This window comes from Ornithodoros turicata, chromosome 1 (assembly GCF_037126465.1).
Source record: "Ornithodoros turicata isolate Travis chromosome 1, ASM3712646v1, whole genome shotgun sequence".
Lineage (NCBI taxonomy): Eukaryota > Metazoa > Arthropoda > Arachnida > Ixodida > Argasidae > Ornithodoros > Ornithodoros turicata.
This window is the reverse complement of record NC_088201.1, coordinates 208,372,041-208,387,509: the sequence shown is the minus strand read 5'-3', so window position 1 is coordinate 208,387,509 and position 15,469 is coordinate 208,372,041. Positions and strand designations below refer to the sequence as shown.

Sequence of the window (15,469 nt, the reverse complement as noted above, 5' to 3'; positions counted from 1 at the left end):
TTCCAAAAAATCTGGTAACTTCCGGCGTCACCCTCGGCAGTAAAAATGACGTTTACCGGGGGTGCCATGCCGCTCTGGGGCAAATTCGGTAAACTGCAAAAAGTGCTTCGACTTGGAAACGGAACCGTGTCACGTACGTCGCAAGGAACGGCACCATACAGCAAACACTGAGCAGAGCAAAGCCTATAGGACATCCTGGAACAAACGACGCCCCCCAGTAAACCCGAAATATCCCAGGTACGTCCCACAAAGGTCGCACACGTCGCATATATCCACCGCATCTATGCGACGTTACCTGTACGTCCACAATGTGACCTCGAAAATACCTTACATTCTATATCCCTGGAATATCTGGTAGATGTAAAAAGAAGGGGCAGGAAAGAAAGGACTTGCGATATTGCCAGGATGTACCTGGGATGTAATTGGTTTGCAGGGCCAGATAGTGTTGTGAATGACTTCGTGGAAGATTACTGCCTGGTTGGTCATGAGAAGGACGAAGCGAACCAGGGGTAGGTCTGGCACAAGGTTTGCAAAGGTTGGTCTCGTCAGTTGGCTAGTGAAAAAATAACAGCAACAAAGAGCTACTATATACGTTTGCCATGACTGCTGGGAAAATCCCTGGTTCCTGCCATATGCAACACCCAATTGGTCCGCAACTACGCGCCCCAAGGTTTGGGCATATTGACACGCTCTGCCTCGTGTTCAATATGAAAGTGTTGGGACGTATTGTCATTAAGTACTAACGTCATCTTTATTCCACAATTTCCTGAGGCGTCAACAGCGCAAATTGTGCACTGATATGCCCCCCCCCCCCAAGTCCGTTCCGAATTAGGACGGTTTTAAAAAAATGCCCCCCTCCCCTCTTCCATATTGGGTATATCGCTCATTTTTCTCATCCAGGCGCCGCCAAACGCCGGCACGCCATGTGACGGTGGTCGCGGCCGCCTCACATGCAAGGTCGGCGCGCCGTCGCCGCTGACCATTTTGGTCAGGCGCCGCCGCCACTAAAAAATTCTGCCTGGCTCTTAGCTCTCTAGGCGCACGGAATGTCTCGAAGAGAACTCGTGATTGAAGCACCAAGCACTTTTCCGACACAGCTGGTACTCCCAACCGACCCAGATCACGGCTCCCGTGTAGTTGAAACCTAGAGACCCATTCAACGGATCCGCCCGACAGAATGCGAAACGCGTGTCGTGTGATAGCAGATTGTATAACCACTGCTGGTGATGAAAGAACCGCTAGAAACCACAAGCGACTGTAATACCGTGCTGCCGGCAGTCGGGCCCGAAAAGTAATCGGCAGATCAACTAAGCTGCCGCAGCGCAGCACTACAGCGGCTGAATACGCGGGGCCAGTTGACAGAAGAGACCCTGCACTGTCGAAAACTACTCCTAGGACTTGAGGTCTGTATTGTTGACTGATTCGATGAGTCACAGAATCAGTGAATATTAGTAGCTGAGGCTTTACCGGGACTCGAAACGGCGACAACAACCGGACCGTGACAAACAACCAACAACGTTACCAACATCGACGCACCAACAACGACCTACCGGATGGTATGATACTTGTAGCTCATCACTTAGATTCGATGGTGTGAAGGACCGCGTGAGTGCATTCTTTTCGTCCTAAATGGTGCTGCCCCATTAACCTTTTTCACCAAGGGTGCATCACGGAGCGGTTTCTGAACATCATCTTGAAAAGAATGCGAGAGTGGTGTCGTCTGCTGCGTCGTCTCCCATTGAGCGCATTTGGACTGCACTTCACACGTTATTCTGTGCGCTGTCGCATCATGTTGCATCCCAACCACAGCTGGGATGCTCCGGGACAATCCGAAACTATTATAATTGTTGTGTAAATAACTTCGATGCATTCATTCCGAAATGAGAAACAAGGTTGGTTTGGCAGTCGTGGATTCGTTAGTTGGCAAACCGAAACCGAAACTTATGAAGGTTCCCTGTCCTACCTCCTGTACCATGCGTGACGTCGCCGGTAGTCTCGTGTGGCCCACAGGCTGTTTTTCGGGCACGCGCTTTGTAACTTATTCGTTCCACATGGATGACCAGTCATCCACTTTCTCGATTTCGTACTAAAATATTCGCCAGCCTATAAAAGCAAAACCTACAGAAGGTCGCACACGAGGAATACCGGTGAGGCGAAGCTCAGTGTTGCTGGGCTGCTTTTCCGTGAAGGAGCGCCTAATCATTCAACGAAAATATTCATTTTCTAATTATCTGGGCCGCTTGGTGATGAGAAATTGTATGCACTGAAATATCATACGGTATGTATTGATGACGCACTGTTAACTCAACACGTTTTTGGTGCGGAGTCTCTCTTTAACCCAGATTCGAAAGGTGCAAAAGCCGCAGTCGTATGGGGCTATGGGCCCACACGGCCACAGATCCCAACAGTAGGTAGTTTCAACAGTGGGTTTTGCATGGTGTTTCTAACGTTATGGAACCAAGGAAAGCTACAAAAACTGAGGAAATCCACAGAAAAAGCGGTGCTTCTTCGAAAGAGCGAACAAGTCGAGACTGTGTATTTGAAAGTGCCGCGTCGTCTGCTAAACTACAGAGTGCTGCATAATTTGGGACGCTGACGTTGCTGCTCACTCGCGCTACCAGGCCCAGAGAAACAGGCCCATAGCACTTGACGAACATCCGCAGGTTCCGCTACACACGAAGGCACCGCCGCAAGCAACTCTATAACCGAATGTTTCACTTTGCCCCCTTGCGTCGTTATATCAACCTCAGCAATCTAACGAAGACAAAGCGAGTCAACAGGATTGCAGCCAAAAAAGTTATGTGAACGAAAGAAGCTGCACCAACTACAGGGATCACAGTAAAAAGGATGATGCCGCTCAAAAGATACGCTTTAAAGTCCCACTCCGGACCCGGAAAACGGCGTTTATCTTATTTAGTCTATGAAAAGGAGCTACCTCAAGGACTCTATACACGAAACTGCAACTGCAACTGTTTGCGAGCGTTGCGCATTTCTATCAATTTTCGGAGCTCTGCTGACGTCCAAGAGGTCCGATGACGCGAGGAGCAGGTGACGTTATGTCTCGCCGACAAATTGCACTGATTTCACGTTCTGGAGACAGCGCTGGTCTCCTAGCAACGACCACGGCGTACAGGGAGGGTCACATGGTGGAGAAGTCACGTGACGCTTATTTAAAAGATAGGGAAAATGAGAGAGACATCTTCCCCTTCCCCCTGTTCTCTCGAAGGTCTGAGCTGTCGGAGGATATGTCACTTGGGGCTCGTCTAACGGAGTGCTAAATGTGCCCCCCCCCCCCCGCCTAGGAAGACGTGAAGGGTAACAACGTTGCCCGATGAGAGCCGGGCACTCCGTCGTAGCATAACATGACGTCACAGTTCTCAAAAATAAAAATTCGCGCCACGGAGAGCCTAATTTTCTTATAGGAACGTAAAGTGAGACAAGAGGGTTTGAGGACTTTGGTCACGAGATTTCGTGTGTAGCGGCACTTTAAGGGCGCTTGCCCGCATGCGGCGAGAGAGCGCGGTAAGCGTAGGCGGAGCCGTTAATTCTTGCCGCGCGAGAACCCACCCCAACGTTTCGCTTTCACTCGATCGCGCAATTCAGTGTTTTTAGCGGCATGCGGCGCATCTTCGTCCAGTCGTTGCGTAAACGGAGATTCCGTCACGCTCTTGTTTTCTTCCGGCCCACGTTGACAGCGTTGTCAATGTCGATGTCTCGTGAGCCGCGAAAACTGCAGGCGGTAGCGGTTGCTGGGCCGTAAGCGCTCTTTCTTTCCGCAGCCCGCAGGCGGTTTCCGCACATGTGCAACGCATGTGGGTACAGGTTGTAATGGTTTTGCGATGTGCGGTATAAAGCTCTTTCATTATCATCGGCAACGGCTTTTCCATTTTCATCAAAACATTGCTTGAGTACGTTACTGTGTGTGTGTCGTCTGCGCGTCCTGCCCTGCACCCCTGCACCAATACTTTGCCGATGGTGTAGATGTTTCAGGGTTTAGTGCAGAAACGGAAGAATTCGTACCGTGAAATGAATACGAAAGTGCAGGAGTGCGAATTGCACTCGCCAACAATTATGCAAAGGTGCCGCCCTCTTACACGAGGTGCAATGATTTCAGGGGTGAAGAATGAAACCTAGTGTCGCCACTCGTCAGTGCAGCGTACATCCTTTGTGCTGTCACTGTGTGCACGGCATTCAACCGTCCCGCCCTCATTTCCATCTCAGAGGCTCCTGGTGTACCGCCACAAGCAATCTGAGGCTAACCGCACCTTTGGAAAACGTGTCCTCCACTAATGTGATGTGCGTAGTAGTGAATCTCGCTAGACAGAGTGTTCTTTTATTATTATTATTTATTGTTTCTCATTAAAAAGCTATGACACCAGCGCAGATGTCGTGTTTGCAGTTGAAAAGAAAAACTCCTCTCGAAGTGAGTATGTAACTACAAAATGTCTAATTGCCTCAAGTTCCTTAATTAACTCTTTAATTAAGGAATTATTGCTGAAAGCGCCCGAGATAGCAGATTGTGAGATAATCCTCGTTGTAGACCATTCGGTCATTAATCCTGAAACGAACGCATGTTGTCCAATCGAATCGATGTGTGCGGCAAGCCGCAGGCAGTTCGGCACACGTATGCCACATGCGAGTATGGGCCCTTACATATACCCCGCGTAACTTGGGGTGAAGTATCAACATGATTTTGCAGAATTACGGGCCATTACAGTATTAAGCGCCTATATGTTTCATGAATGTCACCGTCCTCCTCGACGCACTGTCAATCGCGTATGAAATAAGAAAGCGTTCGTAACAGAAGAAAGAAGACAGTGTCCTTGCGGATGCGAGATAAGCGCATATTTATTGCTAACGCCATCGCCATCAACGAAAACTGAATGACGGACTACTGCTCCTGCCTCACCGCACTACACGCGACACGCGCTTTGCAGGAACTGAGCGTAGGCGCCCGCCACAACGTGATGTACAGCTTCGTCGAACCTTATCTTGAACACTTGAACGCGGCGCCGGCCTGCGAAGCCGTAGCCGTTTGTTGGGAGAGTTTGGCCATTGGGAGGAGCCTATCTCAAAGCACGCCATTTCACGTCACACGATGGGCGGCGCCAAGGCCGGTGGCACCATTTTGGATCAGAGCTATCGCCTTTGGAGAGAGCTAACGCCTTTTTGGAGCTCAGGCACAGCCTTTAAATCCCCTTGTGCCACCGCGGCTCGCCTTTCATCACAGTCAAATGGGCGGAGCGATGACCTCTCTGACGTCACCGCGGCTCCCCATCTCCGGGCGGCAAAAGATCACAGAATGGCCAATCTCTACTCATAAACGGCTTTGCGCGGAGCCAGAGGAACAACACCCTAGCGCCTCTCACTGGAACTATCGGGGGAGAGCGTTGACGACTGTCCTACTCGCACCACGGGGGTCGCCCGTGTGAGACCTAGGGCTACGCTTCGAAGGGCTGGTAATAGTTTTTATCAATGCATCACGCTTCAGCCTGCTCGTAGTGATTAAGTGAACTTGGGCCATCTGATATTGCTGCCAAGCGGCATCAGTTGCCTCAAAATTTCGCTCAAAATTTTCGTCGCCTTTCATTCTGTTCTTTCATTCCAATCAGTGTGACGTCACTGTACCCCGTACCAGTGACATTTTTCTTCGCATAGCTGCTAAATCAGACAATCACTAATCAGATGCAGGATATTTCAATCGCCCGCAGCAATCCTCAAAACAGACGAACGATGCGTAGATAACTTCCATAAAAAGCGCCAACCACATGATGCTACGTTCACACTACGTCAGTCAACGCCGCGAATGTCGCGAACGACGGAGATGCCGGTAAACTTGTCACGTTCACACAGCAATCTGTGAATCCTGCGGACGCCGTGAAGGTGCCGAAAGCCGCAGCGCGAGAGTAGTCATTGCTTGTACTTTTGACGGGAGTGCCGGGAAAGACGCGAGTCTGAACCAATCAGCGCGCTCCGCGAGCGAGAATGCTGGGACGGGAGAACAGCGGCGTAGACAGCAAACATGGCGGATGCGTAACCTGGTCTACAAAATTCTAATGAAGGCTCTGAGGTAGCGCTAAATGTTCCACGACAGCAAACGCAAGAGGAGCGGAAACATAGATATGAAGACCGCATCATAGCAGCTGCTCAAAGAAGACGAGGAAGTAAAGCGGGAACCGCATACTACGTTTTCTCGACGCAGATACGCCGAGCTTTCAGGTCGTGACGTCACTCCCGATGGAGAAATGTCGGGCCCACCCGCAAACGGCGTTTTCCCGGCGCAGCTTAGGAGCCGGCGCAAAGTTTGTACTCGAGGCCCCTGGCGGCATTTCTCGTCATGAGTAAGAGCTATTATAGGCTGGCATAACATACTCGACAGATATCACTGGAAAAACATGCAGCATAACTTTGTGTAAATACAATATCTGGTAACCAAAGGCAATAACCAAGGCGCGCCGACCATCAACGTGGAAATCTCCTGCTTGTACTTCCGCTTCCGTCCGCTGTTCTCCCGCGTCTCCCAGTATGGCCTAAAGGCGAAAATTGCTGCTGCTGTTAAAAAATAAAGAAAAACTGTTTCTTCTCTAAAAGTGACAGATGTTGCGGTAGAAGGATTGAAGGAGACCGTTGAGAACACTCTACTGGGTGCAGCGATATCTAGGCCAGAGGGAAACGACAATCGAACAATGGCTAGCAAGTGGGATGGTATGCGTCTTGTCGCTCCCGTGTCCGCATTCATTTTCATTTCCTGCCAATTCTGCCTGGTCCACTTCATTCCGTCTTCTACTTGCGCGTACTTCGCGACCACACCGTCTATGCCCACACAGCTGAGGGGCTGTGGAGACGGTCGTTTCCGGCCAAGCATGCGATTGGTCAAGACCGACACGTTGCTTCCTGCGCTTGCCGCTCCGATCTGTTCGCCGCAGATGTCGGCGTCCCCGCTCGACGGCTATTGTTCGTGGAGCTGAACGTAAAAATGCCGAGCGCTCGGCGTTCTTGCGTCGAGAAAACGTCGTATGCGGGTCGCCCTTAAGTGTGTCGACTGTCCCTTAGACCCTACCATTACTGCCCAGACATAGGCATAGACAAACATCGTTTGCCCCATTTTTGCTGGCCAATCTCCCTTAGTGGCTCACGGCCATCATCTCATTGGACGAAGAAGAAGACTGTGTTGAGACGTGTGTCAACGACCTGTCTGTGTTGAGACGTATGTGAGTTGTAGATGCACGTCGTCTACTGTTCGAAGCGGACGTCGCTTTACAGGTTGCTGTATAAAGCGCAATAAATACGTATTTGGCAATTGTTATTCTGATTTATCACGATAATATTTTACGCATTACACGTGTGGAGCTTGAGTACAGTTCGAAGAATGAAACGGATCAGTTTTGGTAGCGGAGTACAGTGGTGCCAGTAGTGCCGACATTCCCGGCGTTAGGAACACAGTGTGAACGAGAGGGTCGCGAATGCCCTAAAAGCTGTGAATGAGTTTCCCGCGTTCGCGGCTTTCGATGGCGTAGTGTGAGCGTAACATGAGACGTTTTGCGAGCGGCAGGGCGTCGCGCTTTTCTCGGCGACAAACGACGCTGGCAAAAAAAAATGCTCGAAGCTCACCGCATGCAGCGTTTCTACAACGGCTGATCGACTGCGTCTCATGCGAACGTTCTCGTAATCGCTCAGGGAAAGAAAATCTACGTAACATGATAAAACTGTTTTATTACGAGTGAAGAATCTTAAACACAGGTGCTTTTGAGTGATAACACGCTCTAACGAACAAGATACTGCAGCAATGCGCACTCACGAAGTCACATTTGTAGTGAATTCCGGTCCCGCTATTCACAAGGTACCCTGCTTCGTGTATGTAGACGGAGCGAACTCAGCATTCCGGTTCACATATTCATCAAGCCGTTGCACATTTCTCCTTGTGTTTTGTATGTTGGACGCTCACACAAGAATTGCGTTCTTAACATCGGCAACATTTTTTTTTATTCTGCCGAACGCCGTGGCCGAACAGCAGTCTGAGCGATTCCGCGTGCCCCATCTATGGGCGCTCCCGAAAACTGGGGCGACCGGATGGACCAATGCCGAGGCGAATCCCTGATTGGCCACTTGCGCGTGTCGTCCATGTGTCTTCCGCTCTCAGACATATGTCGGCACAGCTCCTTTAGAAGTCGGCCCAGGACGCACATTTCCCCAGGGCGTCAGTCGTGACGTTGCCCATATACGTGAGACCGACAACGGCAAGCCCTTTGACCATCACCACCACCACCACCACCTTCCGTCGCCCAACCCTGAATTATCTATTCGCCTCGGACTTGGAGGGGAGCGTCGCGTTTCTATTGTTCGACGACGCTCAGGCTGCCGCTCGCCAAACGCCGCGTCAGGACGCTGGAGAAACGCTGGAGAAACGCCTCATGCGGTTGGGGCTTAAGAGTCATCTCCCGTTGACGCGAGTAGGGCAGCCCTCGACGCTCTCTCCCTATAATTCCTGTTAGAACAGCTAGGGTGTCGTCCCTCTTGCTACGCGTGCCGGCGCCGTGTTCAAGATAAGTTTGGACGAAGCTGTATGAGGGTGCGTCGCGAGAGTGAGCGGGCGACTTCCTACCTCAGGGAGCGTTCACACGATGCAACTTTTTCCTGCGACTATGTGCAATTTTCGAGTCGCTGGCAGTCGGCAGTTGTGTCGAAGTGGTAACCAACTGCACATTGCTCGTCAAGTAAGGCGGCGAAGCTACATTGCATGCGGACAACACTGGGCCTGAAACGAAACAAGTCGGCTACGTGTCGGCTACGTAGCAATCACGAGCATTAAGACAGTCGGGAACATTAATCACTGCTGCTTGACGAATTGGGGACCATTTTCACAATAGGGACAAATATAGGGACATTGAGCAACAAATGTCCTGATTTTACCTCAATTTTGCCAGCAAACTGAAATTATTTATTGTCCTCCGTCACATTCCTAGCTTACTCTGCTGGACTTACCAGCAACAAGCTGTTAAACTGCGCCTACGTCAACACATACCGCCTGTCGGACGCTTTATGTAATGGATGCTATTTTGAATTTAAAAGTGCACGATTTCTCTGGACGATAAACATTAGCAGAAATCATCGATTGCAACGTTATACTTCACGCGATTTCGTTCCTTGTTGCAATAGAGATATCCACAAGAACCTAACACTGAAATGGAGGATCTTTCCATTTTACACCACCTGTGATTTCACAGCAACGCGATCATTACTAACAGAACTGGAATATGTGACGGCACAGCTATGGGAGTTGCAAAGTCATTGTGCGAACAACACTTACAGTGAAAATACTAATCATTCACTCAACTTCTGACTCCGTGGCACACTTGACAAATGAGTGCACTTTTTGTGGCATTGTGCCCGGCCTCTTTCTTTCATAGCGGTAGCTGTTAACGGGAAGGCCTCGGGAAATCCCTGTGGCTGTATCACAAAACCCTCCTGTTATGTGTCTTTCCACAGTCCATGGCGATGGGGACTGATCTTGAGTAACTTGTGCCCCGCTTGTCATGATGATACATATAGCCAAGAGCTCGTTAAGAGCGTTCCGAGAAACAGAGACCGAACCCCGATTTTAGGGACTTCAAGGGACGAACCGCTGCCTGGAAAGGGGAACGCGGGCTGATGCTCTCTAGACGCCACTGATGTAAGGCTGCTTCGGGGCTTTTGGAAATAAATGTAACTGGTTGTTAGTCGTGCTCTACTGTAATGCGTCGATTGTATATACATCATCGGGACGGACAACACCCCCCCCCTCCTCTCCCCGAATAAACTCAACTCATATTAACATATTGTAAAGCTAATAAAAGCAGTTTTGACATACTCTGAGATGGGTACGTTGTCCCGGAGAGTGTCCCGATTTTGCAGCGATTCCTGCCTCGCTTTTTTCTCGATTTTAGTAACATTTTGATTCCGCTAATCCCAGCCCTACACACCGCCACTCACTTCACAGATCACAAGGCGGCACTTTTCACTTTAAAGTAGTTGTGCATGTATCAGCAATAAATGTATCAATATGCACACACAACAGCTACCGCTGAAATTCACGTTCCACAATCGTAACCATCCTGCAATTTTTTTTCTTGCCGTCAGCGGATTATTTGCAGGAAGCACCTCCGAAGTTGCCTCACTGACTGGCCTTGTCCAAGTGACGTTTACAGAGGGGGGATTCCGGCATACGCTCAACGTCCGTCGTCTCCTCTTATCATGCGTTACACCAAATTGTACAGAAACAACTCCATTAATTTGCGTCGGGTTTTTTTCTTTTGGCTATAGGCTGCTTTAGAGTCCGGCGTAGTCTTAGCCCATTGCCGCCGGCTTTCCGCTCCGACAGCTAGCGTTCGCTAGGCTACACGCCTTCCTCATCCTACCGGGATGATAGTGTGACGCGATTCGGCGCAACGCAAGGAAAATACTACCGGAGATTTTCACAATTTTCAGATTTCATAGTAGGAAAGCAGTCATATCTGGTAACTGTACACGCGTGTTGTAATCCGACTAAAGACAACCCGTGTTGTCGTTAGCACTGTCATGTTTACACTGCTGTAGCACGGTTGCTACCCCCAAACATGGATACTGAATTAAAGAACAAAGCCGCAAGTTTTCCCGGCACTTCTCCCTCTTTTGCTTGTCCCTATAAGCACAGATGTTCCTTAACAGCTTCGGTCAGAACCTCAATGGGCGACGTCATGTCGCGAAGTGCAACTCCACGCCGTGCACAGCTCGCTGGCCACCTCCATGTAGAGCTTTGCATACTCCCCCGACGGCGGCTGACGTAGTCGAACGTCGCCGCCGTGCTGCGCTTCGCCGGATTCGCCAAACTATGAACGCATCAGCGACGGTTCGCCCACCGGCTCCGTCGCCTCCGTCGCCTTCGCTTAGCCGCTTCGTCGTGCTTTAAACCAGCCGTAATCGTCGATGATGCGCGGGAAACAAAATGGCTCTGTAGCTTCGGAGTCGACCGCCACAGATGCGATAGTCCCTTATCCTTAGTCTTATCGATATACCCTTATCCTATGTGATAGTCCTTAGAGTTATCTCTCTACAGTTTTAAATCATCTCCATATTGAAGAACATGAGAATACTTAACACAAGCGGGCAAGTAATTTTCAAGAATTATGAAAACTAGAGGGCCTAAATTTAGCCCCTGAGGTACTCCTGGAGCTACATCATCAGGATTGGAACAACAACCATTAATACATACAAAATTTAGTTACCACAAAGATAAGAAGAGAACACTTACCGAGTGAAGTACAGACATCATAATGCGATAGTTTACGTAGCAGCAACGGGTGACTAAGTCGAAGGCCTGCGAAATATCGAAATACATGGAATCGGCTTGTGAACGTAATGTCAGCCTTTGCCCTATGTAATGAACGTACGTAATGAAATTTGGCTCTACTGATCAACCCGCAGTAAACACGTGCTTGAAAGATGACATCAAAGGTCTGAAAAACGAGGATAAAACAACAACAACTTTATTGCGACGTGATGAGTGGTGAGTTTCATCGCCAGGGGCGATACTCTACCCCATTGCTGGAGGGGATGCGGGGAAAGAAATAATGAGCCCCTGCACAATAAGGATCGAAGTCCTATGGGAAAAACGAGGATAAATAAGTATATCTCATCGTTTCGAATACCCTTTAAAGAGGACAAGGTCGAAGAGGTATAGACTGTAATTGGCAGGCGAAGCATGTGTGTTAGGGAGCACAGACTTTTCGTTGGCCACCCTCGGCATCCGGCACAGAGGTATGTGACCAAAGCAGTTCTGGCCTTCCTCAGACACAGGTCTCATGCACAGCCTCTGACCTCAAGTCTTGTGTCATCGCATTCCTCAGTGGCCATTCTTCATGCCTCACCCTCATGCATATTACTCGCATCTGTTTTTTTTTCCTGGTTCTTTCACCTGTTTCCTACTTTTTTTTTTAAATTCTATCATTAATTTCCTGATTATTTACCTGCGGAATAGCAAGTCGACGCTCTGTTTGGCTGACCTTCCTCCTTCCTTGCTTTTCTTTTAAAAAGCGTATTCCCCCGACTTGTGTAAAACAACAATATATGTCTTCATACGTTTAACATACAACACTGTACGTTGATATTGTATACTAAGCGCCCCATGCAGGCAATAAGGGCTCATTAGTGGCACACGTTCATAGCTCTGCATTTCGAGTCTCCAAACTCACGATCACAATCATCTGATCAGGCGTGAGTGCAGCCGCGGCAACGAACTCACGTGAAGGTCTATATGGCGTGTCGGTGATCTCGATGATGCCACATACTAGTGGACTCATGGGATAACATCACACTTGTAAACAGAATAGTTGGGATGTTATCTGGTGAGTGTGATACTACGCGGCATCATCGAGCTCACCGATACGCCATGTTGACCTTCGCGTGAGTTCGTAGCCCCGTCTGAACTCACGCCAGATCAGATGATTGTGATCGTGAGCTTCGAGGCCCGAAACGCCGAGCTATGCACATGTGTACACCATAGTCGCAAACCAGTAATTTCTTTCTTTCATTTTTCGCAGAGTCCCACGTACAGCGGCCGTTACGGCTCCTCCGCGACGGGCCTGACACCGAGCCTCAACCTGTACTCCTCCAGTTACAAACCTTCCTCGGGATACACGTCCGACTATGGCAAGAGTGGCTACGGGTCTGACTACGGTCACAGCCGACCACTATCCGGAGGCTACGGCTCCGACTACGGCAGATCTGCTGGTTACACGTCCGATTACGGAGCCAACAAAAACGCCGGCTACATATCAGACTACGGACGAAGTGGCCACACCTCTGACTATGGCAGAGGAAGTGGTGGATACACTTCGGACTACGCTAGGGAGCATACGACGCCTTCCTACGGTAAGTATATCGGCACCGACCGGGTGGTAAAGAGGGAAAGAGTGTTTTCAGGAAACAACGCAGTGCATACGATCGGTCGATCGGTCGATCGGCGATCCAGCGGCAAGAGACCGATCGCAGCCCGCCAGGAAGTGTTTTCAGGAACCAGAGAGGGTGGGGGGGGACCGTAATGCAGAGCCGTATACAGAGAGAGTTTGGCCATCTTTTGATCATTCGCCGCCTCACGGGCGGAGTCTGCTTTGACGTCAGAGTCGCTGTTGTACCGCCCAAAAAGCCGGAATCCAAACGATATCCGCTTCTCTGACAGCCGGTAGTCACCATTTCGATGCAGTCCACCGGCTGGTCGACAGGCACTTTTGTCGCGCACAATGTAATCTTCCAGAATCGCCGGCCCCACCAAGAGCGAGCATGCGCCATCTTGTTTCCACGCCACGGTAGCAACGCGCACGCGCACTTTAGTGCACGACGTCTTCTATCGTGCGCGGGTGAAATGTTCCTTTCTGCCTTCAGCTCACCTTGACATCCTCAGGAGGTTCTGTTGGACAATACATGGATTATCACACAAAATCATACACTCCTCTCTATCGCACAGCCAGGGTTATGTTAGTGGTCATTGATCTTCAACTGGGGATGGTACCGGTGTGGTTCTGAAACAAGATGGCGCTCCTGCTCTCCCCTTGCACCCCGGTGTCTATACTATGAAGCGAAGCTTATTTAGTGACTCTAGCCCCACCCATATAGTCGGACCCACAGGTGCCTGTGATATGGGAGTTTTGTTTCCACACTGATAGGATTCAAGGACGAAGGGTTCTCGAAGCACGCGATACGCACATGCCTTTCACCCTTGCATCGTGACCAACGCTTTGCATCAACATGGCGTAGGCGACCTGTTGACGACTGGTTAACAGCAGAGCGCGGCAAGAGAAGTCGTTGGGCAGTGACGTCGCATGACGCGGTTAGGCTCCTCATTATGGCCAAACTCTCTCTATAATGGGCTCTGCCGTTATGATACATGTTGCGCCATCTTTCGTCAAAAATAAACGCCTGGGACTGAGCCATCTGAGGCACAGTGAAGACCCTTTCAAAGCACAACAATCTCGCACTTTCAAAAATATATTCTTGGGATAAAACAAATTAGATATCTACATTTTGTGCTTTTTATGAAGTAGAACCTTTAGGTAACTGCATAGCGTCACGACATCACTATTTCGAGTGACGTTAACAATGACGACACTGTGGAATGCTGGGGAGTAGACGAAAACGCCGTTCGTGTCAGCCGTGTTTCTAGTTCGTTCAGGACACACGTCGGCTAGCAATCCCAAACGAGTCGATCGTCGCCGCTAAAACCGGTCAGGATAAGTCATGCGACGTATGTGCTTCCCTCCCTTCTCTTGCAACCGATCGTACGGTATGTGCTCGACAGGCTTCGGACAACTCTCTAGCAAGATGTGTCATCTGACACAGTAATGGAAACGTTAACTTCCCTAACTCCATGGAAAACGAAAATAGGGAGCTCTAGGAAATCGTAAGCGGCCTTCGATTCCTATCGCTGTCAGTCAATCAGATATCAGCAACGTGACGTCAGCCACTCCAAAGGAATCACGCGATTGAGTTATCATGTTTTCGGAAATGTTATCGTGAAACTTCTACGTTCTCCTAAAACTCCCTATTATTTTTGTTTCCCTTACCCGAAACCACAGCAAACAAATCAAACCAAACAAAATCAAAAACGGCGGCAATGATAACGGAATCATATTCACAAAGTCGTACTTGTGGACGCCGCCAGACTTTTGGTGGCTAGTACATGTTGCGGGCTTACCTTGTTCAGCCAAATCATGCGAGTCAACATCAGGAACTTGCGCAGTAGGCAGGCAATTGTGGGGTGCAACTTCTGATCCACAATGAAACTAAAAATAAAAATAAAAGAAATCGACTGTGACAGTGAAAAATATACCTACAAGACGCATTCGACTGCGTGGCTCTTTTGTTAATTTATTTGGCCAGGCGCACAGTACCGATAAGTTGTCATATGGCGGGCAGAGATATCATGGTTATGCGCTATGGCCTTCCCATGGCTTTCACATAACTCGTTTTCAATCGTCGACGTAAATATAGTAGTGATATTCTTACGAGTTGTAGAGCTTCGCAGGTCTTTTACGCAACATGAGCGGACTAATCCAATCCAATCGGCATGAATCTACGACTGTTGAGCGCATGCCAAATCTGGTATGGAAAAGAGCTCACAAACTAAAAAGCAAAAACAAAATGCTGCTGCAGAAACGGAAACTGGTGCCGAGAGCACTTTGGAAACAAAAACAGTAACAAAAAGTAACAAACGGACACAAAAGAGTTTTGCACGTCCCCGAAGCAGAAACTGAAATATTAATATTTTCGTTAAGAAAACCCCGCTCAATAATACGGCGAAACGGAGCACGGTTTTATCAACTGTCTTTCTTTAATCGAATTATCGTTCTCCTCCGCTTCATTTTTCTGAAGTTCTGCTACGTTACCATAAAACGGTGCCGTCCGCCTCGACTCTGTCCGTCTGTGTGAATGTGAGCGTGACTGGGAAACATGTGGGAGA

The 15,469-nt window shown here is 49.3% G+C and overlaps 1 protein-coding gene across 2 annotated transcripts in view; it reads left to right on the top strand.

The window, feature by feature from the left end:
• Positions 1-15,469, top strand: part of LOC135379009 (mucin-12-like) — a 546,819-nt gene that overhangs the window by 214,236 nt on the left and 317,114 nt on the right. For both annotated transcript variants that reach the window (XM_064612241.1, XM_064612240.1), the window contains exon 3: positions 12,555-12,885. In XM_064612241.1, the coding sequence (XP_064468311.1) occupies positions 12,555-12,885 (331 nt within the window). The remainder of the gene's footprint in view (positions 1-12,554; positions 12,886-15,469) is intronic.